At 35.2% G+C, this 26,606-nt stretch overlaps 1 protein-coding gene across 1 annotated transcript in view; it reads right to left on the reverse strand.

Annotated features, from left to right (window-relative positions):
• Positions 1-6,760: 6,760 nt before the first annotated feature.
• LOC145692708 (uncharacterized) overlaps positions 6,761-26,606 on the reverse strand; it is a 49,217-nt gene continuing 29,371 nt past the window's right edge. Inside the window, exons 5-7 of the mRNA XM_081768118.1 lie at positions 25,159-25,296; positions 16,990-17,128; positions 6,761-6,988 (exon numbers count right to left, since the gene is read on the reverse strand). Of these exons, the coding sequence (XP_081624244.1) occupies positions 16,992-17,128; positions 25,159-25,296 (275 nt within the window). The 3' untranslated portion in view covers positions 6,761-6,988; positions 16,990-16,991. The remainder of the gene's footprint in view (positions 6,989-16,989; positions 17,129-25,158; positions 25,297-26,606) is intronic.

Raw genomic sequence — 26,606 nt, forward strand, 5'->3', positions numbered from 1 at the left:
TATATTATCCCGGATGAATTTAAACCATTAAACATAGTCCCATAAGTCTCCCATCCCTCCTTGATGATTTGCAGCAAACCGCATGAAAATCTGACTTAAGTTAGAAATTCTAGAGTCAAATGAAATCCGTGAGTTTTCAAAGAATCACTCTGTATACACATATGTAAGATGCAAAAATATATTGATCAATAAAGTCTTAGTGGAAAGGGCAATGTAAAGCAGGATGGTTTTATCAGATAATAGTTGTACAAATAGTTGACTTCTCCTCCAATCAGACACTTTAGTTTGTTTGCCTTAAGGTAAACAAACTAAAGTGTCTGATTGGAGGACTTTGAGGACTAAAGTGTCTGATTGGAGGACAAATTTCTCGTCATGTAAGGGCCATAAAATGTTAAAAATCCCTCGAAATCTAGAATTCCAATAATTTCAGGAACACAATTCAATATAAAGCAATATAAAGTAGACAGTAAACAGTAAAAATGATGGTAGACAGTAAAAGTACGTTCTACACAAAATTTGAACTTCAAACTAATACACTAATTTATCCCCAAAGTTGAGTTTTTAATAAATCCTACGGCATACTACAACGAATCTTTCTTTACACCAAACATTCCCCACACCGAGTTTTCCGTACACCGAATTTTCTGTACACCGAATTTTCCTACACCGAATTTTCTTACACCGAATTTTCCTACACCGAAATTTCCTACACCGAATTTTCCTGCTCCCCATTTATATATTACAGTGATTCAAAAATGTATTTTTTCCCGTAGTTAGCTCTAAAAACCCACAGGTCTCGAAAGCCAACTTCTAGTGTTACTATTAAAAATATCAATATCCAAAAGTGCCTGAAGTTCTTTTTTCACTTGGTTAGATATACTCACCTCAGGTAAGTAAACAGAAACAAGTGGAAAAGAAAGGGAAATTAAGATCTTGAAAGTAAAACGGTGACAAATTTACTAGTATTCAGAAGATACTCTCTACAATGCAGTGAGCAGAAAGGGTCGGTAGATCATACTGAGTCGGTGGGTCGCAGTGGGTCATGGTGGGTGGTGGGTCGCAGTGGGTCACGGTGGGTGGTGGGTCACAGTGGGTCACGGTAGGTGGTGGGTCACAGTGGGTCACGGTGGGTGGTGGGTCACAGTGGGTCATGGTGGGTGGTGGGTCACAGTGGGTCACATGCTGTTGACCGACGGCCCACTGACCCACTCAGAAAACTTGACCCACTTGACCCACTGACTCACCGATCCACTGACCCACTCCATCTCTGACTACCGACATTTAAATGAGCTCTATCGACTTTGCTAGTAAATTTACATATAATTAAGACCATTCGCTTTGCATTTCAAATTAACATATTTAAATTTATTTTAAAATTCATTTTATTTACATATTCATATTTCACACATTGGATCTATCTCTCCTTGGCTCTCCCACTTTTACAGTAGGATTGTGCACATTATGTTTTCGTGTATACTATATTAGACATTTGTTAACTTGCATACTTTGATTCCATATCTACTAGAAATGTAAGTTTATAGGCAATAAACAAATGTAATTTTAAAAAAGTTGATAGTTCTTTTTGGTTGGTAGCAAGAGCACCGATTTCTCTGTAACTTTGAGGAAGGGGCATTCAGATGTGTGTTTGGTTGGAGACAAGTGTCTAAGAATTCATATATATGATGATTTTAAGACAAACTGAATGCAAATTGTGCCAAATATTCTATATTCATAAAAATACATATAACAATAAAAAATACATATTCATAAAAAATACATGGGGTTCACATGAGCATGGGGGGCCCGGGGGCCCATGATCAGTGCCCTTATTGCTAGCTTACAGTAGGATTTGAAAATGTTACAATAGCTCAGAAGCTTAGTAAGTTCGGTGATCACTGCTTTGGAGAGTCGATTTAACTTACTTTTTTTGCAGAAATATCAGCATTCGTAAAGTAATATTTTTCTGCTATTGAACATTGTTTGTTGGTTTGTTTGTTAGTGCTTTGGTTCTAGTTTAGCGCCTCTTTTCAGTAGTGAGAATATATAAGCTGTAAACATACAATATAAAGTGGAATCTGAACCTCCATAAAGCATTAGTGCTGTATTGCCGGACCAATTTGAAAATCGAAAAAAAAAAAAGTACGAAAATGTACCCTATTCGGTTATATTTGGTTGGATTACATTAACTTACGTCAGATTACATTATACTAGGCATGCAGTATTTCTATACTGATCCATAGTATAAGTAGTACGAGTAGTAGTAGTAGTAGTAGTAGTAGTAGTAGTAGTAGTAGTAGGAAGGGTTGAACCCCAGAGGGCTTGGTTGGGTTCTGTTCTCGACTTAAAATGCGCAAATTAAAGACTTGCCCAAATTTTTCTGTACATTTTACAATCTATGAATCCGTATAGTAAAACAAGTGTACCTCTCCGCGAAATAGTCCATCCGCCTCCGCATATAGTGCCGCTTACAATATCAAAAACAATCAAAAATACAACCTCTTCTTTACTTTTACTATTCCCCTTACCTGACTTTCACTCATTCTTAATCACAAACATATAAATTCTCCAATTGACCTGGTAAATTTCCTAAAGTTGGTCCGGCGACACAGCACTTAACCCTCCCTAATCTGTTCAAATTGTAATGGTCTGCCACCGGGACTCGAACCCGGACCACATATTAGAGAAGCACACGCTAATCACAAGATTAGTGGGGAGGGTCTGTTGGAACTTAAGTAATATTTGGTATACAAACTAGTCACCTTTTGAGTGAGGTTCCTTTAAGTAAACAAATGCTTCGTTCTTTCTAATACAGAAAGAAAATATTTATGAAGTGAAGCACCAACCTTTGTTAACATGCCACAAACATATAAATATTTCCTGTCTTTTAAGTAGTAGGTTTCCGCACGTATTTATCGATTGTCAGTTACCTGTCACTTTTTCAAACTTTCGCGTTTCTACTTTAAATTGTTTTCTGTTTTAATTTTTAGCTAAAAGCAAACATACAGTATCATCATTATGGTATCACTGAAATAAAAACATCCTTTGATTTCTTTTATTTTTTTTAAGTGTCGTAGCAGCTAGATGCTCATTAAGGGCTATTCATACTATCCGTTCATACATTTAGCTGCTAGTTGGTCATTAAGAGTGATTCAAATTATCACAAAACAAGTTAGAGTAAAGCCACATTGCCACGTTAAATGAATCTTGTAACTGTCATAAAAAAAAAAAAAACTTTCAACCCGATTCTTCTATTTACTCTTTACATGTTACAACTTCTTGAAAGCAAGAAAGGTTTCTCCACACATACAGCACTGCACTCTAGTGGACAAACAGTGAACCTCCTCATTAAAAACGTGTATTTTGGCGCACTTCCCTTCCCTGTCCAAAAGAAACCGTTGTTTCGGAAGCGGCGAAACTGGTTTTTCTTTTATGTCAGTGAGAGGGAAATAGCAGGTAGCAAGCAAGACGTCCCAGGAAGTTGAGCATCGTTCAACTTCTTGCAAGATGGAAAAAATGTTTTATGACCCTTTCAAGACTGTGTACACGGTCAAATATGGTAGGGTTTCAATTTTTTTTTTTTTTTATGACAGCTACAAGTGCTTCTAACGTGACAATGTGGCTTAAGATAATTTTGTTGGTAGTGTTGCCAACTTTTTAAAGTGAAAAGTCAGAACATATTTAGAAACAAAAGAAAAATAGGATGTAGAAACCACACAGTAGAAAAATGACGTCTTAACTTTCCCATCACACTTTATCGAAGTTTAAATATATACTTCTCACATTTTGATGTCTTTGTAACAGTTCCACTTAGGTTCGCACGAATCCTAAAATCCTCTAGTGCAGAAGCATTCTAAAGTTTCTCTTCGGAACCAAAAATGAAATGAAATCTTTAGTTTTACGACCACGGTTAGGCTAAAGGAGACGATAATTATGAGAAATGAATGAAATGGTGGAATGATGAAAGTGGGAGGAAACGGGAGAACCCCGAGAAAACGCACGGTGTTTGTCTATCACAAAGTCCACACGGCCCGAGCTGGGATCGAACCAGGGACTCCAAGCACCAGAGATGAACGCTCTACCACTGAGCCACCGCACCCCCCTCTTCGGAATCAAGATTTGATCAATTTGACTTAAAATGCGAACACAACAAAATTAGTGACTTTTATTTCTTTCACTTGATGCACAATCCCCTTTCACTTATTTCTAGTGCGGTCACGGTGGTTCAGTCGTAGAGCGCCTACCTTTGGTGCTTGAGGTCCCTGGTTCGTTCCGTGGCCAAGTAAGTTTTGTGTTGGACAACATCGTGTCCATGAGTTTTCTTGGGTATTCCCATCTCCAACATTTTCATTCTATCAACTCGTTCATCATAATTCACTTGTCTTAATCATCCATCTCTTCTAGCTTAAAAAGCATAATCATAAGGCTAAAGAATGAAAGATTTCATTTCGTCATTCTTATTTCAATAAGAGACACTATATCGAAAAGATATAGTTGCATGGATAATGAATAACCTTGCACGTTCAACGAGAAACATTTTTTTTCTTCTACTACGACAGTAGCTCCATCTATTTAAGAATTGTTCCATGCTTCGTGATATCCGGGCTTGCCTGAATTTCTCCTCTGAACAGTGCATAGCCTAGGTCAGTGGTTCTCAACCTAATTCCTACAGCGAGCCCCATTTTAGCACATACTCTTGCCAGCAATCCCTTATAATTTCTGGTTTGTGATAAGCTTGTGTAGGATTTTTAATATATGTATTGCGAAGATCTCACGATATTCATCTAGTTCTACAATAGTAGAATTCATTTCTTGTATATAGTGGATATAGTAACAGTAATATATTCCCTACGACGAAAGTGGTGGTAAGAAACCCTTTCATTGAAGAGGCCATCAAAGTAGATGGTCTAAGCCCACATTTGTTGATCAACTAATAGAATTATCGTGCGACAACTCCTAGCAACAGGTTTTCTGTAACGAAGACTTGGACAAGTTTTGGCTGAAGAGGAGAGAAGAATATTCAGGTCTGGCATCTGCTTCTTTAAAAGTAATACAGTGAAACCTCTGAATAGCGGACACCAATGGGACGGAAATTTTTGTCCGTTACAAAAAGGTTACAAAAATTTAATTTTCTCAACGGTAATTGTATGCAGTAATATACAGTAAGTACATTATGTATGAGCGTAAATACGTAAAATTCAATATGAAGATACTGTACTTAGTACGTATTTGAATTACTGGGACGGATGAAGGAGAAATTCATTTCTGTTAAATAATATTATTGTTTGGGAATCTGTTAATATGTTCGTATACTGCAAATGATAATGCGTGTATGGTAATTTTCTTAAGAACATGTCATCACCCCGTAAAAAATCCATTAATTCACTTACCGCCTATATTAAAAGTAAAAATAGCTTTAAAAAGTATGCAATATTATTATTAAGTACTAAAAATGTGGAGAAGAAACCAAATTTCTTGGGGAAAAGTCTGCAGTAGTTGTCTGCGTGTACATCCTACGGACACTAGTTTCTGTTCGAAATTTGCTTGAAACTGTTGGATCAATTGGAGAACTTGTATTTCACCGCGATTAATGGTAAATTTCTTTAAGTGTTCAACTGTTTGACACACCAATTTGTACAAAAGAAAAATTTTGCTTTTCCAAAAAAGTAAGAGAGAAAACATTGCTCGTTGAAAAATGTTATCGCAAAATAAACAATGTTTCTTTTGTTATCTATGAAATTGTCGGGAAAGATGCAAGGCCCAGAGGAAAAAGCGCTAAATTTGTTAGGGAAGGGAAGATCCGCATAGAATTCTTGACCATACGACTAATCCAGCATGAGTGTTAGTGCTTATTGAAGATTTTCTAGGACTTCCACCAGAAAGCAGTTTATTGCGGACAGAAAAAAAAAGCATTTCAAGTTCAGCTTGAAGTTGTTCTGTCTGATGATAGATACACTTGTGGAGAAAAGACTTTTCTGTTTACTGTAAAATATGGCAGAACCAAGAATAATTCCTGTCCGTTATGAAGAGGTTATTGAAACGTTTGGGGGTAAAAAAGGACTGTCCGTATCTGAGAGTGTCCGTAAAAGGGAGGGTTTTGTTCCGTAAGAGAACATATATTTTTGCCGGGACAAAAAAATCTGTCCGTATTATAGAGGTGTCCGTTATTAAGAGGTGTCCGTTAAGGGAGATTTCACTGTAATTCCATTTGCTACATCGTTCCTGTGCGAAAACGATTTTCCTTGGATGTAGGCATTAAAATAAAGACAAGAAAACGCTTATCAGTTAAAAATGACTTGATAATGTGCGTCACGAAGATTGAATCAGACATTGTCGCACTAGTGAAACCACACCATGCTCGGGTATCTCATTAGCTTTCAATTTTAACTGTTATTTCAATATGCAGGTTTTCCTGCATTTGTATTCTTCTGGTACTTCAATATGCACTTCTCATTAGTTTCATTTCGTACATCTTTTATTTAAATTGATTTTTAAACAACTCTGCACCTGTTGAAAATGTTTAGTAAACCTATCTTTTGTTGTACTTAACAGTGTGTATAAAGTAAAAAAAATGCATATCAGAGCAAAATTCAAAATAATATTTAAAAATATTTTTCGGTTTTAGGTTCTAATTATATTTATCTCTTCCACTTATCTTTGCGACCTCCAGGTTGAGAAACCCTGGCCTAGATTAAACGAACAATGAGCGAAATCATTACATTTCTAACTTATTTGTATTTTAATTATTTTTATTAAGTATTAGATAACTTACATAATACAATTAACATTTATTAGCAACGATTTTCCAATGAATATTTAGGATATCTTTTGAGTTTATTTATAAAAAATAGATCCAATTTGAATTAGACGGAGACATGTGTTATCTTCATAGTTGAGGCATGTACGTGGTATCACAATAGATTAATCTGGAACAGGAAACGTTGTTTACATCATTTCATCGCCAGTAAGCATAATCATCATGTCATCATCACTGAAAGTAAAAAAATTTTTAAAAAACAATTAAAAATTGTTTAATAAATAAATTAAACAAACTACATATAGTATCCAGTGCCGTAACAAAACTCTTCGGGGCCCCGTAGCAAATGGATATTTGGGGCCCCCCACAAGCAATGTAGTTTTCATAGTTAGGGATGCGCACGAGACAAGATTTGAGGCTGTCTCGTCTCGAAAATGTGTTGTAAAAGTGATGTCTCGACTCGAAAAATGTATATTTCTCTATTGGATGAGCCGTGTCTCAACTCGAATTTTGTCAGAAAAATCCTGTCTCGACTCGTCTCGTGCGCATCCCTATTCATAATAAAAGCAACAAACAATATTACACACATATACACAGAAATACTTTCCTCCAAAGTAATATTAAATAATGGAATAACATTAGATAGAAAGGGTAGCATTACACACAGTGCCATGCCGTGAGGGGGACGAGCGGGGCGAGGACCCTGGGCGCCGAAATAAGGGTGTGCAAAATTCGGAGGAAAGGAAAAAGAGAGGAAAAATACTTGGAAGTATGTATGGGGGCGCCGTCGTATAGTCTCGCTCTCGCCAGGTGAAGTTGGTGAGGATAGCACTGGGATACAACGGACCGGGGTCCACACTAAGTGCTCCGAGTGGACCCCGGACCCAGTCTATAAGAACCAGCCAAGATACCAAGGAACGCAAAATGAGCGGTTAAAAGAAATAAATAAATAATGAATACAGTATTAGAGTTAAATGAAAAGATAAATTTTTAGTATGTGGAAGAGAGAAAGTAGACAATAAATGGAAAAACATACAGGCTGTAAAACTAAAAGCTTAAGTTAAGCCAGAAATTCGTGTGGTGCAAGGTGAAGTTAAATATATATATATACGAGTATATATAAATAGAAAGTCATATAGGTGAAAAATGTGTCAGTGATTATTAGTGTTAGTGACAGCAAAATCATACAGTGTAGTGTAGTGTTAAGAATATTAGTTTTGGTGCACAAGTGTTAGTGTGGAAACACAGGTGAAAACCATTAGTGCAGTGAAAGAAATAGGTGAATACCAAAGAAATATATTTAAATATATATAAAACATATGGGTGAAAAAACCTAATCATACAGGGAAAACCTGCAAGAAACAAGAAGAAGCCTAAGGTAAAAAGAAGAAGCAGCCAATAGGTAAAAACATAAATACGCAGAGAACACAGATACCAAACACACACAGAAATACACAAAAAACAAGCAATCTAGATTCAAACTTATTTGTTAAATTCTTAGTTTTTTGTTTGTTTTTTGTTTGTTTTTCGTTTTTGTAAATTTTCCCTTTTTTTTGGTCTCTTTTCCTTCCCTATCCTTTCCCTCCCAAATTTTCCTATTTTTTTTTCACTTATGGAAATAAAGAAAAAAACAAAACTACTATAGAAATCATTCGCAATGATGATAACTCGTCGGTTTTCGAATGCTCTAGGTAACCGACTAAGAGTAACGCGACTGAGCGAATGTAAAAAAAAAAAAAAAAAAAAAAAAAAGTCTCGCTCTGGGCGCTGATTTTCCACCGCATGACACTGATTACACAATTTACAGTAATTTTACAGAGCTTTTAAAAAGCACAGTACCATATTCATCGGGCAAAATAAGTGAAATGTCTTTTCAATATTAGTCAAAATGAAAAAAAGTATTAATCTCATACATTTTTTAAAGAGAAAAAAATATAAGAAATTATGTTGTTCATAGTGTACCATAGTTATACACATATTATTTACAGAAAAAATATCATGATTAAGAAATAAAATAGGAATGTCAGGGGTTTGCACAACTGCTGAAAAATTTCAAAATAAACTTATTGAACTGAATTCAAATATTCAAATATCCAAAGTAGCCTACCATACAATACAACAAAAATTTTAAATCGTTTCAAAAAGATTTTTCTCCTAGATTTAGCATCAACAAAATCTGATACAATCTTGTCTATGTTTAGTCTTGAAATTTGTTTTCGATCTACGTTTAATATAGCAACATTTGTTAACCTTTATTGTGAGGTACTACTTCTCAAGTAGTTCTTTATGTGTTTTAATTTCGAAAACGAGCGTTCAGCAGAAATCACACTTACAGGTATTATTAGGAAAATTACACATGCGGCAAGCACATCGGGAAAAGACGTAGAATACCTATTTTTCACTAAAAACAAAGCCATTTTCCGAATCGTTCAACGGTTACCTATTTCAGTTCTGTTATAATCTCTGAATACCAGTATTTGCCGTGAAAAATCTGAGCTTATATCACTACTGTACTTCGTAGCAAAGTCATATGCAGATTTCTCAAGGTCTTCCTCAGATGCAGAGAACAACGTTGCTGGAGTGAGAAAAGAAAAGCTATTGAGCACTTCAGTCATTCCGTGGAAACGGGTACTAAGTTGTGACAGAATAGTATCCAGAATAGGATAAAATACAGTGACACGAAATGTATCTCCCGATACATCTAGTCTACTATCCGTAGCCAGTTCATCAGGATATTTCTTTGCAAACTTTTTGCGTTTCTCTTGAAATGTTTCAGAAATACTGAAGCTCGAGCATAGGTCTTCTGTGAATTTCACAAGCTCGTCATACTTTTCCCGAAGATCTTTCAATTGCTGAAGTGATTTCTTCAGATTTTTCTCTGCTACAGATTAATATCAGAAGCCTGCAAACTTTTTGGAAATTATATACATGAACATTTGGATCTTTTCCCAAATGACTAGCATCAACACAAATTCAAATGTCTCTGTCTGCTTCTTTAATGCCTCAGCTACTCTCAACTCATCTGGTTTCTTACTTGTCAGACAAATCGCGGTAAGGGACTTTTGAACATCAACAATTCTCTCTTTCATGCAGCTAACAGCAGTATGTTTTGTTTCCTACCTAGTTATACATTGCCTTTTTTTTTAGATTTTTTCTTTAGTTTTGAAGCCATTTCATCACCAAGAGCTAAAAGTGACTATCTAGGTGCACTAGAACTGGGAAAAAGGAAAATATCTGAAAGAACATTAAAAAAAAAATGGAAACATATGTAGAGACTTTTTGGAGTATCGGCAATAACAAGATTCAGATTATGCGCACAGCAATGAACGTACGGGACATTTGGAGTAGTGTTATTAATTCTGGCATGTAAACCACCATAAACTCCGCTCATTACTGATGCTCCAGCATAATACCCCTGCCTTTTGCACCGTTGTATGTCGATTTGGTTGCAGGGTAAAATTTCACGAACGAGATGTTCATAGTTCTCGATACCATGCTTATCTAATGCATAAAATCCTACGAAACTTTCTTTAATTTCTAATGTCTCTTCTTCATAATTTACAACAACGCGAAGAGTGATACTAATAGAGGGCATCTGTCGGAAACGTTTTTCCTGTTCTGGCCTTTATCTGTTTGGTATTGAAAGGTAAGATCCAAACCTGTCAGAAAACGAAGAATGGGGGTGGGTGGAAGGAGAAGGTGATCTTAGTCAATATTCAATATTTACAATGAACTGTTACGTTCCTTTCCGCTTTATCATGAACGCAACGCAAATCAGCGAAATCAGTTTTACTTTCAAACATAACTTGTAATTTAATGTAGCAAGGGATTCTCAAAACAAACAAACTAAAAAAAGAAAACGTTATATCAAAGTTGCAATAGTAACGTAAAATTTAACAATAATTATTTCTTCCATATAGGAAATATACGGGTTAGCAGAGGCCACTGGACTTGGGGACCCCAAAAACAGAAAATGTTACCAAAATTCCTCATAATCTAAAATTTCACAATGATTACTTCTTCCACATAAGAAACAAATAACAGAATGTAAGTATTCAGTGCCGAGTATTAAACATGTTTAGCGGCCCCCCTGGGCTTGGGGACCCCAAAAACGAAAAAAATGTTAAGAGGGCGATTCTCAGCGTGACGCGCGGGACATTTGTACACAAAAACTGCTTTTTTGAACAAAAATGTATTTTCAAATAAAATAAAAAGTATGTCAAAATTAGGGGGAAATTATTAGTTCATAGTTAAATAAAATGAAACACTCAAAACAATTGCAAATTTGAGTTATAAGCCAAAATTAAGCATTACGCACGGGACTCAGACAAAAAGCTCATTTGACAACCCCAATTTCATTGGTTATTCTCTGCGATTTATGGCAGCATTTTCATTTTATATGCCATCACTTATGTCCTACATTCATTCTCCTTACTGTGCATTATATTTTTTAAACTGGAAAATAGAATTTAATTAGCTTCACAGTATGTTTTCTTTTTCGACTCACCGTTACGCACGGGACAGAAAAGTAACCATGCAATTGTTTGGTTGTTCTAAGACTGTTATTATGCTATATCCTTACTAAAGAGATTGCTATTTTAAGATTAGCATTTGGACATTAACAAGCATAAATAATTTGCATCTATAATTTAATTTGAATGAATTAAATTACATTCCAAAGTATCAACTAGGGAACTCGCTTAGTGTTATTACCATGTCTTTGGGGTATTTGTCTGAGGGCTGATTTATGGCGTTCAAACCACACAATGTTGTGCAACTGTTGAGCTGCTCGATCCTCTGTGCTACCTACCAAACGTAGAGTCCTTTGAATGCTGACATTGTCAGGTGAAATGCGGGAAAGTGAATTGAAGGGAAACAGTTGGTTTTTGGTTATTTGGTATTATTGATTATTACTTCGCAGTGAAGAATTGCTTTAGTGTTTTTTTTTTTTTTTTTAAGTAAGTAATATGAGTCACAGGCAAGTAACTCTGTTCCAAGTAATATTGTCAGTGATGAACTGAATCGATCAACAAAAGCAATGAGTGGCGCTGAAAGGGCTAGAAAATTTAGATTTAAACATAGGAACAAGGTGAGAATGAAAAATAAATTAAGAATACAGCGTTATAGGCAAGTTAAGATATTAACTCTTTTCCTTTCACGCCCCTTTTGCGAAACTCATTCCGTATTGTTTCGTTGTTGACCATTTAGAAGAGGAAAACACACTAAAATATGAAGAAGAACAAGGTAATTCAACTTAGATTAGTTCAAAGAAAACGAAAAGAGTGCCAGTGTACAGAATGATGATATATTCAGTAAGTGATGAGAGCGACATTAATTCAGAATACATCTTTGAAGACGATGTTGATCATGATATTCCAACCCTATAACTGTCGAACTCAGAATAGGCAATATTAGAGCAGGTGTATTTCTCCTAGTGAAATTTGATTGTGGTTCTTCCAGAAATAGGATTAAATAGTGGTATGTGTGTGTGTCTGAAAGTGATGTAGAAGAAGATGGGGACATTAGAGTAAAAATCTAAAATACTTGTACAATAGTTATACAAAGTTCTGTTTTGATGAAAAGAATAGGTCTTATGTCTCATTTGATCAAGTTTTAAATATACTTCAAGCACCTAATTTGTTGATAAAGGGTGAAAGAATGTACTATAAAGTTCCAGAACCAATAGCCGTTTTTGTAAAGAACTTTGAAGAAAATAATTTACCCGCTACAAGACTGTCAAACCAACTTAGATACCTACCTTTCAAACGAAAAGAAAAAAGTATAATTTATAACGATAATTTGTTTTTAAGCCTCGTGGTAAATGTTTCTACGTAAGTTAACGTAGAAGTTTTTGGTAGTTATGTTTGGTTTAGTTTCTCTCAGCAAATTCATGTTTCTTTAAGTTAATATAAAAGTTTATTGTTCATTGTTTAACACCAATAACAATAAACAGGTATTGAAATCTTAATAACTTAATTGTATTCACTTCCTTGCATAAATCTGTAAATGTCCCGTGCGTAACGTTACGCACGGGACAACATTTCTATATCCCATGAAATAAATAAGGAGCATAATAAACAAATTTAATAAGTACCACTAACAGGCTAATAATAATTCTACTTTGGAGCAAAAATTTCAATACTTTATCTTCTACAATTACAAAGAAAACACGAAAAATACATGTTTTCCGTTACGCACGGGACAGCAAAACATGACATGAGAAAACTACTATTTTTGCCTATCAGAATAATACATTAATTAAAACAAAATTGCCAAATTTTTGCCAAAGGCGCACTTCATATTTTTTGGTATTGTTCATATAATTATAGATTTAGAATTGAGTTTGAAAATTATTTGAAAATCGGGATACACGAACAGTATTGAGCATGGTGTAGAACAGTTAAAGTTTATGTGGTCAAAACCTTGTAAATATATTTTACAAAAAGATTTTAAATGTCTCAGTATATAGTTACACTATTTCTTAATAGAAAACATAAACATCATAGTTTCAAATTAATTTTGAAAATTTACTGACAATGGACCACTTGCCAGAGAATCGCCCAAGAAAGTTATTAGTCATCTAGAGTTTCACCACAATGATTATTTCTCACACATAATAAATGGCCCTATAGTCTTGAGGAAGGGGCAAAACAAAACAACACAGATGTTACTAACATTGCTGGTAATTTTAACATTGACAATGATTTTTTCCCATACATAAGAAGTGAATAATAAAATATAAGTATTCAGTAGCCTACTGAGTAATTAAGGGGCTCGACGGGGCCCCTTAGGCTTGGGGGCCCCGGTGCGTTGCACCACCCATTGTTACGGCACTCATAGTATCTTGGGTAGAGACGCCCCACTGAGTGAAGATGCCCCTGTTCGAATTACTCAAAGACTATACTTGTGGTCACAGCACTTGCCATACGCGTGAAAGGGTACACAGTCTTGAGTATATATGTGTGGAAATTGCATCAGAGAAAGAAGCTGCTTTTGTTCAGATACGTTCACAAACATAAGTTACTCTTATTTCAGCGTCTATAATTTTAGAGAGTGAAACGTTGTAATGCTCTTGACGGTAGTTAATTAGAAGTACATGAATAAAGCATAATTGCTTAAGAACTTCAGTCTTTTACAAACGCTAATATGCTTTGTGTTTCGTCATCCATGAGTATGTCACGTGATTGACTGGACCATCTTTGCTTGAAAATTGGGAAAGTTGCCCCAGTGACATTGTAGCAAAGATGACCCACTATATAACACTAAAGGTTTAAGATTTCTGTTCGGGACAACAAGTTTATGACGCGTTTGAAGCATTTGTGGGTTCATTATGTTTTAAATCATGTTTGGTTTGAATACGAACCACTTATTGTTGTGTAATAAGTAATAACCTGTAATTATTTGCTCATTGAGAAACAAACGGGAAATTCCCCTTTGGAGCAAGGGCTTGGTCTTCTGGCTGGGTTGCTGCTTTCAGTGATGTAATATTCTATTTATAAACTATTTTTCTTTTCGCTCCTTACGTGATCAATGTTGAACTGAATGGACTTTACATATACAGTATGTATGACACTAAAAACATACCACAGTGACTTGATCCCTAGTCTTCCATTGCAAGCGCTGCTATCGGCTGAAGGAATTCCACTCGCTTTCTCTCGCTTAGCAACAGCTGAACCCTTATTGACTCAACGTGAGGGTGTGAGCTTTAGTTCGCATTTTTGCCACGGCTCAAGACATTTTGGCAGCACTATAGTTGGCTAGCAAGCTGAATTAAAAGAATGTGCATGGATTGAGTTTTAAACCATTTGTGAATGTATATTAGGGTTTAAAATGCTAAAAAAAATTGTCCTTGGGAGAGGGGTCCTGCGACACACTTGATTTGTCACAAGTTCCTTTATGTGGTTGAAGTATTTTGAAAAGGTAAATCTCTAGATGAATCAAATACCCCTTCATTGCAAAGTGAAGAGCATTTCCACTAATTCATCAGATATCATCATAGGTGTACCCGTGTTGTAGTATAGCAAGTTGTTACAAAGGGAGGCATTCCTTTTTTTTTCAGGGAGCAGGTTTTTATATATTGAAAGAAAGCCGTCCACCCTTCTGGTCTAATGGCTAGTACGTGTCACTTTGCTGCACGAAGTCCCGAGTACGATTCCCAGTGTGAACGCCTTGGAAAATTTGAACAATTACGGTAGTTTGGATTTAAACTGTAGGTTCACTGCATGTCACTGCATAAATTGTGACCTCAAGAATCAAAGTTTGAAAAAATGAACAAATGATAATGTGTAAGGTCCACAATTCTTTTTTATCCTTTATTTTTATCCATTGTTTACAAACGGATTTAGAAAACATACATGGAGAATATTTGCCATTTTGTTGAAAATGCTCTTTATAATTAGGTAGGTAGATAGTTAGTAGATATTAAAGTTAGTGATATTAGTGGTACAAAAGCATAGTTACTTGTTTCTATGATGTTTATGAACACAATTAAAAAATTGTGAATTTGGGGCATCTTTTCCCAACATACATGCAGAAGACGCCCCACTTGAAGGGTTTTATAAATGGTTTATTTTAAGTTCTTAAATTTACTAAAATAAAATTGTCTTCCGCGATATTACCGACAAAACATCAGTCTTCTAATTGATCATAAATTCAACAACCTCAATTGCAGGAGAGGAAAATGGGTAATAATGAAAAACTGGGGCATCTTTACCCAAGTTACTCTATGTGAAACAAAACAATTATAAGTGAATTGTTTCATATAAAGTTATGGAAAGATTAATAGCAACTCCATTTAATTTTATGCGTTTAGAAGGTTGAGTAAGAAGTTTCTACAGAAGTAAGCATAAATTTAAGTGTACGGTAAAGTTCGCAAATTCCCTCAGTTTCTTTGCTCAGACTCGCACACATTCTTCACAAGGGAACATCTTATATTGATAGTAGCATTGTCCAATCAAACAATGCGCAATCGATAAAGGAGTGAAAAAAAGTGAGAAATCCAAAGTTTCACGGACCGACACCCAAAAACACAGGAGATACAGAGGAAAGAAGGATCTAGAATCATGTGGAGATAGCAATGCAAAAGATATTGACAGAGAAATAACTTCAAAATGATTAAAGTAATCAAAGTGACATCTACACAACAGTATAGTAAGCAAACATTTACACACAGACATGCTCAATAACATCATATATAATGCAGTGTTAGCAACTAAGCACAAAATAAAGTTTCGTTAAGTGGCACGAAACACAAATTATAACATGAACCATACCGAATATGTATGCAAGACACAACCACAGCAATGCATTGTTCTGTCTAGAAAAGGATTTCACTTTTTGACCACATCTGCCAAGTCTTCCACTTCTTATGCACCCTGCTTTCCGAATCTTAGCCAATTGCTTACCTATCGAGCTTTTATACACTTTCATAATCCACACAATTTCAGTATTGGTTTTGACACAGCTCTAGTAGCTAGCTTCTGTAATTTTCATTCTGTAAATCGATGTATATTGATGTGTTTGTGCTTAGCGTCTCAATATACACATTTAAACTTGAATTATATATTTGAAAAAAAAAAGTTTTATTATTGGAATGCCCGATAAATCAGATTGTTTAAGAAGTATTGAGTCTTAGGAGATCAAAATTGAGAATATATTTATTGTTATTTGAAAATAACATTATGAAATCATATATATACACACCATTTTGTTCGATTACTTTCTGCCACTTTCCCCACAGCCCCATAATCCCGTCAATATAGAACTAGTGTGGTTCCTGATAATAAAAAAAAAAAAAAAAAAAAAAAAAAGTGGCATGTCCCTTTTTACAAGCCTATTTTGAAACTAACTTAAAACCATTCAGGAACTTCTGCAGAGACTGAAACAAACTATAGTCTGATCCGGACTATCTGGTGGATATACTAAATCCTCCTAGCAAACTTCTCTCGATTTTTAAAGGTTCGTTAAAGATGTATGTGGTCTGCCGTTGCCAGTGTGGTATACGACACCCTAGTGTATCGTTCTGTCTGGCGGTGCAATGTCTTACTTCTGGTTATAAGAATTCCAACATTTTTCCACATCTACTAGTGTCAACAGTCAGCTGACTAAAGACTAACCCTGAACCGCTGCGTCTCATATACTCTGAGATTTGAGGCACTAATGCCATCTCGTGTAGAAAAGGATCTATGCTTTTTAGACAACATGATACTTACTAAACTATTACTTCAATCACTTACGTTTATTGTTTCTTCTTGGCATCTTCCTTAATGCATTCTGGGACCGGACAGCAAGGAGCTCTGATACAGGTCACTTCTTGAGGTATACAACGCTCATCGTCATTACAGAAGAAATTTTTACATGGGTCTCTGCATCGCTCTGAAAAAGAGAATTCAAACAATTACAAGACAAGAAGAAAGCAACAAGGAAGGTTCACTTGCTCTTATACTGAATATGTCAAGTATTACAACGGTCTGTAATAGCGAACTCACTTTAATCTTTAGGCGGCAGGACATTCATTTTAACATTTAGGAGACAGGACATTCACTCTTTAGGTTTAGGCGACAGGGCAAAATCTAAGTAACAAACAAAGTGTCACTAAGATTGTTATAACGTTTGAGCATATTCTTAGATTGCTGAGTCTAAACCAGCGTTTCCCAACCGGTGTGCCGCGACACACTAGTGTGCCGTGAATGACCCGCTGGTGTGCCGCGAGGAAATCCAAATAAATTATTAATTCTATAGCAATCTAATTGCAAGACATAAGAAAAAATGTATATTTGTATTTCACATTACTATGAACTTCTGCTGTGAATCTACAATTTTAAGTTTCATACTGGGTTACTGTTCTGTAAATTTCTAATATTGAAAAAAGTATTTTTTTAATCATTGTTATGATTATTATTGCTTCTTTATTGTTGCAGACTATTTCGTAACTTGAAATTTTAAAATATCATTCAATCCTTTCGACAAACCAAACACAAATTACCTTCATTTGTGTTTTTAAAGTAAAAGAGATTTGTTGGTTCGTTCGTTATTTAGTGATCTTCCTTCTTAGTGAAAGGTTGGATACAGCTTACGGAAAAGAAAGGTTAGTTTTAAAAACCTGAGTCCAATATTTCATTGCAATTGTTTTCTATTTTTAAATTAGAATGAAAAATAAGCATAATGATTTACCACAGGGGAAAACCAACGATAGAGCTTTCTTCTCTGTGAGAAGATCAGTAAGCGCTGAAAAAAATACCACAGTATTTTATATTTACAAATACGTGTAATAATATTTATGAGTGTGCCGCGAAAATTCAAGCTACACCCGTAGTGTGCCGCAAGTTGAAAAAGGTTGGGAAATGCTGGTCTAAACTGTAGTTCGTTATAACATTTGAGCATATTCTTAGATTGCTGAGTCTAAACTGTAGTTTGTTATAACATTTGAGCATATTCTTAGATTGCTGAGTCTAAACTGTAGTTTGTTATAACATTTGAGCATATTCTTAGATTGCTGAGTCTAAACTGTAGAAAAGTTTTCTTTATGTATTACTATTTTTATTCTACGTGAATTAGCATTGGAAACGGAATTGGTAATAAATTTCTTTCACCTTCGGTTTCAGTGAGAGATAAAAGACGAACCATTTGTATGGAGATATTACAGGATGGACGATTTATCCCGAAATGCCCTTGAACTTTTGAACTAATGAATAAAAATCGTCGAAACTTTTTATGCAACAAATTTCAACAAAAGAAAATTGTAACACCCTACAATACATCCAATTTACCAATGTTGCCAACCAAACATAAAGTTATTCTTTTCAGCTGGTACCACGACTGATTATTACACATCTACATATTAAACCTAAACTTACAACGCCATTTATTATTCATTCTGCAAACTGAGGACGCTACAATGTTACAAGCATGAAACTAATGAAGTCTCTACCGTACAATAATAATGCAAGTAAGACCGCCGATGCGAATAAGTAGAGAAAAGTTATAATTGATTAAAATTTTTTACCTCTTTCCCAAAGGCTTGATTAAAATAATAATAATAATAATAATAATAATAATAATAATAATAATAATAATAATAATAATAATAATAATAATAATAAAAATAATAATAATAATAATAATAACTGCTTACAGAAGTATCACATCCAATCACGCAGAGTTTTCAATAAATATAAAGGTCAGAACACCGTTTACAGTAATATTATATCTTAACCCCTTTCTGCATGTTTTTTTCTTTTAACGGAAAAAAATAATCAGTATTGGAAATCCTCATATGGAAACTTGAAAAATGAATTAAAACTTGAATTTTAGATTTTTCACTTAATTCCGACGAGAAATAAGTAAGTGCCATATATGACATATTTAGAACTCACAAAGGACACCAAAATCTCTCATTCATACACGTCAATATCTCACACAGCAGATAAAACAGTCATTTGGTGCCTTTGATAAATCACAAAAAAGCTAAAGTGAAAAAAGAGTAAGGGCCATATATGGCACGGCATGCGGTAAGGGGTTAAATCGGTTCGAAAATATTATATATATATATATATATATATATATATATATATATATATATATATATATATATATATATATATATATATATATATACAGGGTGTTAAGAAAAGTTGTTTACAACGCTTGGGAGGTGATTCTACAGATGGAAACAAGTAGAAGTATCTTGTCCATCTCGGCCTCCTAACCGAGTTACGGACGTCCAAAAGGGTGGGAAAATGAACTTTGAAGGCTAATTCTGGCAAAATGACAAGACAAGGGATAGAAGGTCTGTGTTAGGTGGCCCACACAGACTCTCGACATGAACTACCCAAAGATACTAAAATTAGATGTGTAAAAGGCGAGCGCAAGGGACATACATCCTGTCACCTCACTTTGCCCTCATAACGTCCGCGGCATGCTTCGCATCTTTTGGGGAATCCCTTGAGCTCGCCTTGTACACATCTAATCTTAGTATCTTTGGATAGTCCATGTTGAGAGTCTGTGTGGGTCGCCTAACACCGCCCTTCAATCTCTTGTCGTTTTGCCAGAATTAGCCTTCAAAGTTCATTTTCCCACCCTTTTGGACGTCCGTAACTCGATTAGGAGGCCGAGATGGACATTGTGTTACAATATATATAGGTAGATATTGCTATACTGCTTAAAATTACGTATTTATGAGACTTTTTTTAACCTAAAGTATCATTCCTTTCCTTTGTTTCTGTAACATTACAGCCAGTGGCGGATCCAGGATATGATCAAGGGAGGGGCTAAACCATAATTTGCCGTTTTATCCAGTGTAAAGCACAATTGAAGTCCATTTTATACAGTGTAAACCTGAGCGTCAAGGGGGGGGGCTATATCCCCGTAGCCCCCCCCTTGGATCCGCCCTTGATTACAGCAACAACTTTGATAGTTTCTGTACAAGTTCACCCAATAATAATCGTTTTTGTAATTTTAAAATGTGTTGCAATCATTGATAGTTGCAAGAAGATTAGGATTTAGGATTTGGATTTCTGGGCTTTCGGCATCTAAGGCCATGTAGCCCTTCACGATTTGAGGGATGACGTCCCTCGGCGAGCACACAATCCGGGGAAAGGGAAGGAAGAAAGGATTGGGAAAGGAAGGAAGCGGCCTGGGACCTATAAGTTAGGTACCACCCCGGCATTTGCCTGGTGTGAATGAGGAAAACCCAGGAAAACCTCATTCAGGGTGGCTGGCCTGAAAAAGCTGTTACACTTTTTCGACCGAGTGACCCCACCGGGAATCGAACCCGGGACCGCAGTTGCAAGAAGAATAACAATAGTAACGTTTAGCAGTTCCCAAACCAAAAACCAGTAGGGATCAAGTTTTGTTTTGGTTTTCTATCAGGTTACTTGGAATGAAGAGTAGTTAATTAAAAAAACGTCAATCGTCTCAATATACCAAATCTAACCTAAATTTATCTAACCTAAATTAAAAGCTTATTGTCTAAGATTTGAAAAGAATGAAAGGTCAGTTTTAAAAATTAAATGTATATTGTAAACAACATAGTGTATGCATATTAATGACACGTTCCTTATTATAACTTCACAATAACATTAGGATATAATTAGGACAAGAAAAGAGGTAATGAGAACGTTATATATGCCTTTAAATTATAATAAATTTTCTTTTAAAAAAAATATGAAATTTTGTACAATGGAAATATCGACAACGAGAAATCGTTTGGTGTGATCTTCAATGCTCCAGGTTACACAAATACTTTTAGATTACACGAACAGTTCCACATACAAATACTTCTAAACATGGGCGGCGATTAGAGGGGCAAAGGGGGGCAGTTGCCCCCCCCACTTTTTTTTTGGAGTTACCTATAATGTATATAGTTTCATTTGGAAATGCAAAGTTTTTGTATGTATTACTGGTTCATAGAAAAAAATGGTGCCACATAATATTTACCGTTGCGTGAGTACGTATTGGTTGTCTTTCCGTGGAGTTAAGAAAGCTACAAGGAATTGCGTTTGAATTGCCACTGAAAATAACCCAAAAATTAACCTATTGGAGGGCAACAATTCCAGCGTACTTTCATTTCTTCTTACAAGACTCGATATGTTAGTCAGCCGCTTTGAAACTAATTGAGAGAAAGTCTTTCACAACTTACTCTTTAATTGCACAAAAATTGACAATTCCTAAAATGTTTTTTCTTCTTTCTAATAGTAAAGAATATTAATTTAAAAGAGAGTAATAAAAACAACTTCAACCTTTTCCATTGTTTTGCAGTGGTGTGTTCAGGGGTGTATAAGTGTATATACAATTAAATTTAGTGAATTCAACATAATTCTAGGTTTTAGGATTATTTTGTATAGCTGGACTGTGGAATGTTTCTAAGTATTGTGTCTTGATGTGTTCCAAGAAAGTGAAAACTGAACCTAATGGCAAAGAACGTGTTTCGGGAAGCCGCAAAAGCAAATATTTCTTTAAATGTCGTAACATATGCTTGTAGTATTTACTGTTTTTTATTTTCTAAGCATGTATGGAATTAAAAATGTAAGTTGTTCATTAATCCCCAGTTTCAAAATAACTTCTACAAAACAAGCCTCATTATTCATTACTGTGATTAATATTATATTTTCTATTTATTTGTTTTGCAAATTTGTTATTAAATAATCTGATCACATAATTTTCCAGACATAATTTTTAACATGTTCATGAGCAAGGAATCAAATCTTTTCTTACATTTTCGTTGTTTAAGAGTGCAAAGGGCTACTCACAAATTTGCCCTTTGCACTCTTAAAGGGTATTCACTTCTGTTGCCCTTGTCAATTTACTTAATAAAATATGAAATACGATATACGGTATTTTAACGGAAAACGAGCTATTAGCTATGCAACGTTTCGTCAAACAAAGTGTTAGAAACAACCAGGAAAACTAAGATTGATACACAAATATTCAGATCATGTCTTGCCCCGTACTTTTAACGTCCAATCGGCGCCACTGCTTCCATATTATGCAAATTACTTCAAGATTATAAAAGGACTTCCTGATTATACTAATACTTCCAGATGATACAAATACTTTAAGATTTACGAATACTTCCAGATTACAGAATACTTCTAGATTATACAAATACTTTCATATTATACGAATACTTCCAGATTATACAAATACTTTCAGATTATACAAATTACTTTAAAATTATAGAAATACTTCCTGATTGTACGAATACTTCCAGATTGTACGAATACTTCCTGATTATACGAATAATTCCAGATTGTACGAATACTTCCTGATTATACGCATACTTCCAGATTGTACGAATACTTCCTGATTATACGAATAATTCCAGATTGTACAAATACTTCCTGATTATACGAATACTTCCAGATGATACAAACACTTTAAGATTGCACGAATACTTCTATACTATACCAATACTTCAAGATTATACGAATACATCCAGATTATACAAATACTTCCAGATTATACAAATTACTTCAAGACTATACAAATACTTCCTGGTTATACGAATACTTCCAGATTATACAAATACTTCCTGATTATACAAATACTTCCATAGTATAAGAATACTTCCAGATTGTATATACAAATACTTCCAGATTATACGAATACTTCCAGATTGTACAAATACTTTAAGATTGTACGAATACTTCCAGATTACAGAATACTTCCAGATTATACAAATGCTTTCAGATTATACAAATTACTTTAAAATTATAGAAATACTTCCTGATTGTACGAATACTTCCAGATTGTACGAATACTTTCTGATTATACGAATAATTCCAGATTGTACGAATACTTACTGATTATACGAATAATTCCAGATTGTACAAATACTTCCTGATTATATGAATACTTCCAGATTGTACAAATACTTCCTGATTATACAAATACTTCCATATTATAAGAATACTTCCAGATTGTATATACAAATACTTCCAGATTATACGAATACTTCCAGATTGTACAAATACTTCCTGATTATACGAATACTTCCAGATTGTACTGTACAAATACTTCCTGATTATACGAATACTTCCAGATTATACAAATATTTTCTGATTATACAAATACTTTCAGATTGAACAAATACTTCCTGATTATACGAGTACGTCCAGATTATACGAAGCTGTCAATGGTAACGAGACCAATGGAAGAAAAAGAATTGTGTTTTATGCTTTTGGCGTTGTATAAACCGTCCTCTAGTCGCGTAGCACTATCATCTAAAGCAGAAGGCAGCACGCTTATCATTGGCTGCTGATTGCTTCATGTTTTTGAAAGCACTCGGTTGTTGTCACTTCACTCCAATAAGCAAAAGTTGTACAGGCGTAATTGATTGGGAAAGTTCAAGGTTCTGCGCTAAATGGACATATCTCTAGGTGCTTCCACGTGAGCAAGATTAAACAAAAGGACTCGGCCAGGTAAGAAGTGACAGTGGCAGAAGCATAATCCCAAGATCGAGTTCAATTTTCCCGAAAAAGAAAAACGAGCGCAGGAGCGGAACTAAAAGATACTTTTTCAGAAAAACGTTTCTGCAACCGGTATCAAAACCAATTTTCCGGTGGAAAAATAAATTTCCGCCCGCAGCTATAGTTGTTTTTCTGAGAAATTTGGTTCTTGAAACAAAATAAGCTTTTCGGGGGAAACTTTTATTAAGTCTGTAGTAGAAGTTGATATTGTTTCAAACCGACCTTTCGTTGCTTTATTTATATGTTTAATTATGATTTCACAGTTATTCAGTCTACTTTGAAGTTCTTCAGCTGACCATGTTTGTCTTGGTTTTAAATTTTATGACTAGAATCGATGTATATTTGCATGTTTTATTTATTTGTTTATTTAATGAACAGAACCGACGTCGAAAAATCTTTGGTTTTCCTCTTTAGAACGCCGAATTAAATACGTTTACTTCAACTACAGGATCAGAACCCACATTTTCGGTTTCGTTACCATTAACATAGCGGAAACTACACAATATGATTCAGTATTCAGCAGAAACACAGTCACATTGTAATATCTTGCATATGGCTATGTTTAAAAACAACCAACGCATGTTTGAATTTATAAACAACATGATGTGCATCCTACTACGAAGTAATACAAAGACAGGAAAAGCAGCGACGTCACTAGTCATGTGATGAAGAACCACCAGCGTCACCACCAAGGGCGCCCATCAGGGGAACAAGGTGGGGCGCTCGCACCCCCCCTAAGAGAAAATTGTACTTGGGATTATTGAAAACCAATAGAACTTTTACATTAGTTACAGCAAAATTTGAAACTAGCTATATTTGAAAAGTCGCTTATACTTGCCCCCCCCTTGGAAACCACAACATAGGCGCCCTTGGCCACCACCACACTGGAGCAACTATAAAACCGAGAGTACTATCACTATAGACATCGTCAAATCCACTCTCACAGATTCTATGGTGTTTTGAGAGGAACTCAATCCAAAGCCTTTAGCTTGCTTGGAGCTCTAGGCCTCCTATCCTGCCCACTTAGTTTGCTCAGAACTCTGTGGGATTCCTGACCTCAGCCATCGAGCTTGCCTGGAGTTTTGTAGCTTTCTAACCCTTCTCTGCTTGCCTGGAGCATTAAGGATCCTAAATTCACTCCACTTAGTTTGCGCGGAACTCTGTGGAAATCCTTCTCTAGGCTGCTTGGGCCTTGAGATATCATACTTCTCCCAACTATTAGAGGATTTTGCATCATAGTGATTTTCGTAACATACTGTTTATAGAAGTTTACATTTTTCTGTTCAGTGGAAACACGATTGTTTTCCAAACACACAATATAATGCGTTTTTGTTTAAAAATAAATTTCAGGTGTTTATAAAGTAATGCTTTTTTATCTAATGATCATTTGTAGTACAATAAATATTTTTGTTACGATTATTATTATTTGTCACCTACCTATACTATCTTTGGTCTCTTGTTTTCTGCACGTAGCAACTGGACAACAAGGAGCCCTGAAGCATTGCACTTGCAGCGATTCACATCGCTCGCCTTCTTTGCAATGGAAATTCAGACAAGGGTTTCTACATCCTGCTTCTGAAGGAAAGATAAAAAACACGAATTATACAAATTTTCTAATAAAAACGTAGGATTACTACAATAAACCTAAGGTTATTGATAGCTATCCAAAACCAAATGTAAGAAAACCAAATTAAAGGTTGAACATATCTAAGTCCATCGAGTCATGAATTAAAAAAAGTTACTAATAAAATAAAGTTGTGTTTCAAGATATTTGTTGTAAAGATATACAAATTACTCAATAGTGAATACTATTTTGCTAATGATGAGCGCAAGAGTCTTGGTCTTACAGTTTTTGCAAGAGTCTTGCATTCAAGACCAAAAGACTAAGACCAGGAATCCCGATGCAAGACCAAAGACTGCAAGATCAAGACCAAGACTCTTGCGCAAGAGTCTTGCACAAGTACCGATACTATTTGATTTTTTTATAGAATGTAAAAAGGAAGGGGAAAAAATCATTATATCTTTCACTTGAATTTCTTGGGTTTAGTAAAAATGCCGCTGGAGTGAATGTGTTCCCAATAGTTTATGCAATCCGTGTGAGTCGATATGCTCCTGTAGCATGTAGCTAGAGTACGTCGTTTTCTGAATCGGTTGTTCACGTTTTCTGTAGTTATTACTTGTTTTCAGGCCAGGCAGGTGTTATCTTGCGCCTTGTCAGCTTGTTTGGTGGACAAACACCGTGCGTGGGTTTTCTGGAGTTTTTCCGTTCCCTCCTACTTCCGTTCCCTCTACCATTTCATTAATTTCTCATCATCACCATCTCTGTTTGCCTCGGTGCATAATCGTGGCACGTAAAACTAGATATTACATCATTTCAAAATAGTAATGATGTTCTTCTTCTAAAACTAAAGAGAAATATAGTATTGAACATCGGTAATTCCGTACACCATAGGTGCCGGCTACATGGATATGGCCTTGGCTCCAAGGATCAAGCATCCGTTAGAAATTTTTAATGTGTGCTCAAAAAATTAATATCGAAATAACATTTTCATGACATTGACAAAAACTTCATGCATGTGACCGCAAGTTTGATATCATGGGCGGATGCTTATGCGTTGAATACTGGTAACAATTTATCAATGCAACTTTTAGCCTCCTTAGGTATATGGCACATCGAGGATTGAGCGATATAACATTATACAACAATAAATAATCCATATTCACAAGTGGATATTCACATCCATATTTACTTTAGAAAAACTTGTAATACTAACCTATCTAACGGGCCAGAATTTACATTATTCTGTCCAACGGTTATTCCGTAATAAATTTGTATAATCAGGGCAGGACTTGATCCTCACGGTGTACATTTCATACTATAGAAA

Source organism: Thermobia domestica, chromosome 8 (genome assembly GCF_964235325.1).
Source record: "Thermobia domestica chromosome 8, izTheDome1.hap1.1, whole genome shotgun sequence".
In the NCBI taxonomy this organism is placed as follows: Eukaryota; Metazoa; Arthropoda; class Insecta; order Zygentoma; family Lepismatidae; genus Thermobia; species Thermobia domestica.